At 38.6% G+C, this 5140-nt stretch overlaps 1 protein-coding gene across 2 annotated transcripts in view; it reads right to left on the bottom strand.

The window, feature by feature from the left end:
* The window catches only part of LAMP3 (lysosomal associated membrane protein 3), a 28722-nt gene that overhangs the window by 11084 nt on the left and 12498 nt on the right, over nt 1–5140 (bottom strand). For both annotated transcript variants that reach the window (XM_069104788.1, XM_069104789.1), the window contains exon 4: nt 227–284. In XM_069104788.1, the coding sequence (XP_068960889.1) occupies nt 227–284 (58 nt within the window). The remainder of the gene's footprint in view (nt 1–226; nt 285–5140) is intronic.

Raw genomic sequence — 5140 nt, 5'->3', positions numbered from 1 at the left:
TTCTCTTCTCTTCTCTTCTCTTCTCTTCTCTTCTCTTCTCTTCTCTTCTCTTCTCTTCTCTTCTCTTCTCTTCTCTTCTCTTCTCTTCTCTTCTCTTCTCTTCTCTCTCTCTCCCTCCCTCCCTCTCTCTCTGTCTCTCTCTGTCTGTCTGTCTGTCTGTCTGTCTGTCTCTCTTTCTCTCCCTCCCTCCCTCCATCCCTCCCCAGTTCACAAATATTTTACTTACCTAAGGCTATGATGGTCAAAGAGACCTCCACTGTTTCCAAATGATATGACTGTTTTACCTGTAAGAACAATCACAAAACCCTCTATTATACCTCTGCATGTTTTCCATTTTATGCCAATGATACACAAGCTTAAATAAGATGTAATTCCTCAGGATTTCAGATACGGAACCTTTGGAGAACAGGGACAGAGACTTGGCAATGAAATCCTTAATCTGAGAAAGGGAGATACCTCAAAGTCATAGAATAGATGGTGATCTATGGGATAGGATTGGAGGGATTTCTTTGACTCCAAAGTGATTTCTCTTGTAGAGCTGCTACTGGTGCCTGGGATTCTACTGAGGGAACTATATTCTTTTGGGTTATATTCTGTCCCATTAAGTTGGTGCACATCAAATTACCACCCCCCTATCAATAACAAAATGAATTGTTAAAGCAAATGAATTGATCAGATCCCTTCCAAAGTGACATCTGAGAGTAGGCTTTCATCAGATAGACTAGATTCTAAACTTCCTAAGGGGAAGACCAGGGCTTTTTAAATCTTTGTATCTCCCCAAGTGTCTAGCACAGGTCTATCTCTGCCCCTTTCAGAGATTGGGTACAGAACACTCCTTAACCAAAAACCTTCTGATCTGGAACCTACTGCTACATGTGTTGGCTTCACCTAGTGCTATTGGACCTCCTAAGAACATGCCATGGCTCAGTCTTCTGTTACTACCAAGTACTTTGTCCTTGGAAGCTAAGTAGGTGGCAGGAGACCCACCATGTGTAGGACAGATTGTCATTATGGCCTGAGAAAACAACAGTGCCTCAGTTAACCATCATGACTGGGCCCCCAGATAGGTGGGGATTACTACTTACAACTATGTCCTCAACCCAGATTCAACTTTCCTTGTCATCACTGAACCCATGAAGGTGAGATTTTGATTCTGGCCTCTTTCAGAAACTATGTGAATGCCTTCTTGCTCTGAAGTCTACTACCACATCAAGAAACATTATCTGCTTTACTGAAACATCTGTGCAGAAAACCAGACATGTCTGTCTTGTGTTATCATTGAGCCATCAGAGACTAGGCCCTATGATAGCAACATCACTGAGGATCAGTGTCTCAGATACCAGAACCAACCTGGAGCCAAATATATGCACCCCTGCTTGAGCTATTTTCTGGGCATTCATCAGCCCTTGTCATATTGAGATGAGGCAAGAGAACAAGCACCAAGTGGGAACTCATGTTCCTGAAGATCCAATCAGTGGTTATTTACCAACCTAGATGCCCAAGCCAATTTACCTTCTGGCTCATTTCTTCTTCCTTGGTTTTTGTACAGAGAACAAACTAGTTGTTCTTCTATCCTGCGATTCTGAAAGGTGGGAGTCCCGCTCAACTGGTACTGGCCCCATTCCATGGCTAGCAAATTCCTACCTAATCCTCTTCTAATCCCTTTAATTCCCAGTCCCTGTCTACTGAAGCAAAAATATACTTTGCCAGCTGCTATTCCTTATTTTCTCATCCCTATTCATGTTAACTCCACCCCTCTAGAGTTCCCATTCTCTCCTGCCTGTCATTTCCATGGTAGAATGGAATCCATTAAAATTCTCCCATGCAAGCAATGAGCTGAAAAGCTATCTCTGGAATCCTTGTTCTATTATCAACAGACTTCCCTTTATCCAGTCACATTCTTTTCATCTTCTACTCTAGAAGAGTATATCTTATTCTGTATCTTTCATTCATAATATTTTATTCCACTTCATTATTAATTTAATATACATGTTCATAACAATTATGCTCAGTTCATTGAAATTTTGTAAGACATTAAACAAAGTTAGCCATTGTCTCAAGTTATTTCTGCTAGCTGTATCTATTTGGTAAGTATAAAAAAAATCACAGAAGCAAAAAAGTTAAATGGGTCCAAAGTGACATCCTTTTACATACATCCTTTTTGTTTTACTGCTGTGTTTGATGCACAGTGACTTTTACTGGCATTGTACTGATGTCCATAATCCCACATTCTCATTCAGTTTTTGCATTATTAGTGTATTGTTCTTGTATGATTCTTCACTCATCATACCACTTTCAAAATGACTTTGACAATAATGTTTTGTTTCCGAGGGAACAAGCTTTTTCCTGGAGAGTTCAGGATCTTATAATAAAACATGGAGAAGTTCGGGGCCAGACCCATATTTAATGGATAAGTTGGCTGCATCACCTTTTTCTTAATTTCAAATGCTTCTTGATAGGCTTGTTGTGATTGGTTCACTATCTCTTTTTTCCATACTCAACAGCAATCTCAATCAAGTAATAGTCATGATCTTTCTCAATATTCATGTAGAAAACTTTGCTTTCTGCTTGTGAAGCATTGGGTATGGAAAACTAGACAGTATAAGTTTGGAATATTGCTGTGGTGTGGAAATGGTGAGTTGGTGGACTTAGAAAAATAGGGAAAGCCTTGGACTTATGAAGAAAGCTATCATCCACCCTCAGAGAAACAGAGGACAAACAAGTATAATACAGTCTTACATAGATGCATATGAATGTATAAATCTATATATGAGTATGATTATAGATATTTAAGTATATGTATGTATGTGTATGTTTGTGTGTTTTTGTGTATGTATGTTATCTTCTTTTATGTTTGCCATATATATGTATATACATATGCATACATATCTGTATCTGTATCTCCATGCTTAGTTGTATTCTTCTTTGAGAGGGAGAGGAAGGGGGGGAAAAAGAACAAAGTAAAGAGTGCACAGCTGTAATAAGAATGTAAATTTTAAAGATCTTCCCTGCCCCTAGGCTAATGTGCACCTGGAGACTGGGGTGGGATGCTTGTTTTTCAATAGATACTTCTTGATTGGCCAGTGAGTCAATAATATTCTCTGAGCCAGGAGAAGGCTATATAAGCCCTGATGTGTAGCTTTGTTTTGGGACTCACTTTGAGAAGTGTTCTGTGATTTGATCTGAATTCTGGGAAGCCGTTGTTGAGAGTCCCCCGGCTTTGAAAAACCCAGAATGTGGAAACCCAGATGTTGACTGGGTATGGATGTAATGGTTGGACAGTTTGGAAATCTGTCTACTTGATGTTTCTGTCTTGATAATTATGCCTGTATACTTTGAGGTTCAGGGTGCTGACCTTTTCTCCTGAACAAGGTAAACGATATATGTTTGACTGATTAAAGTAAGCTTGTTAACCCATTTTGAGTTGCTTTCCTTTAACAAAGCAGATCCAAGAACCTGTGGTAGCTGCAAACCCTGAGGACGCTTGGGGTGCTTGCTGCTACAACAGCAGAGAAAAAAAGACAATTCATAAGGAAGTAAAGATGGACAGCTCTGAACACAATGTATAGTATTTATTATATAGGTTTTCTTGAAATTGAAATTTATTGCTATATATTTTGAATCCTCTCAAGAGGCATGGTAATGCTTTTTTCTTTTCTTACTGTGTATTTATTTTATTAAAATAGATTAATTACAAAAAAGATTAGATCTTGCCAGACTAAACTGATTTTCATTTTTCACAGGTTATTAAACTGATAGGCCAGGCGAATATTTTAAATGTAGCTGACATATTTTAGCAAAGCACCTGATAAAATCTCTCACTCTAGTCTTATGATTAAGATGAAGAGTTATGGATGAGATCAGAGGACAATTGGGTGGATACAGTCCTGACTTATTGGCTGGACTCACAATATCACCATTAATTGCAAGTCAATGTGGAATGATGTCTTCAGGGAGTATCTCCAAAACCTTGATTTGTCCTGTGCTATTTAACATCTTATTGTCCTTGATTTAGGTAGAGTGATAGGTAGGATACTTATCAAATTTGTGGATGACATATAGCAAGGAGGGATGGGTACAATTCTGAATAATAGAGTCAGGATTCACAGAGGCTTTGAAAGGCTAGAACAGTGGTGTCAAACTCACATAGAAAATGGGGCCCCTAAACTGGTACAAAAGGATCCCTGCAGGTGACATATTGATGTAGACAAACATGCATTAATACTATTTATGTTCTATTATATTTTTATGTTTTAAATAATTTTATTTATTTTTAAATGTATACTATATATACATTTATTTATTTTTAATATTTTAAAAACTACATTTTAATTTTACTTGGGGGCACTTGAGGACCTGAATAAAATAAGATGAGATCTTGTAGTCTTACTGTTGGGTTCCTAATATCATCTTTATAAGACTGATCTTTCTTTTTTTTGTGCCTCCACCCAATGAGTCACATCATGAAGTATTTGCTCTTTTCCTCAGAGATAACATAACCAATGCTCACTTTTGAGAAAGACAGGGTGTGTAGCTTCATAGGACATGAGAATCTTTGTAGATTAAAGACCAAAGTTCAAACCCACAGGTTTATATTTCCTTTCTGGTGCTGAATATAGCCTCTTAGGAGTGCATAAATTGAGCAAGGCACCAAGAAAAATACATCCCTCATGATGAACAGCTTCCAGATTCTACTCTGATGCCCTCAGGGAACTTGTTACCAGGTTTTCTTTTGTTTATGATTGAAAATAACCTTTTTGGGGGGCAGTATTAGATTCTTAACATCTCCGAAGAATGCCATCTCCACTGGGGCCATCATCTATACCTCCCTTGCTACCAGGACCTTGGATTTCCCCCCCTGAAATCACTCTGGGCTCTGATAGGCAAGCTTTGAGATTATCTTGCTGGGATCTAGGCCTCCATCTTACTTTCTGGCCACCTCCAAACCATGCCTCTATACATACCACTTTTCCTTTCCATCTGCCTTTCATGTGTTGTCTTCTCTTATTAGAATGTAAGTTCTTTGGGGGACTATCTCGATTTCTTGTATTTGTATCTTAGTATAGTGAGTGCCTGGCATCTGGTGAGTGCTAAATCTCTCTCTCTCTCTCTCTCTCTCTCTCTCTCTCTCTCTCTCTCT

The sequence above is a fragment of the Petaurus breviceps genome, unplaced genomic scaffold, assembly GCF_028583685.1.
Source record: "Petaurus breviceps papuanus isolate PSGF00001 unplaced genomic scaffold, PetGlider_PUasm1.0 688, whole genome shotgun sequence".
In the NCBI taxonomy this organism is placed as follows: Eukaryota; Metazoa; Chordata; class Mammalia; order Diprotodontia; family Petauridae; genus Petaurus; species Petaurus breviceps.
The sequence above is the reverse complement of the archived record's forward strand: the minus strand, read 5'-3'. Positions and strand labels throughout refer to the sequence as shown.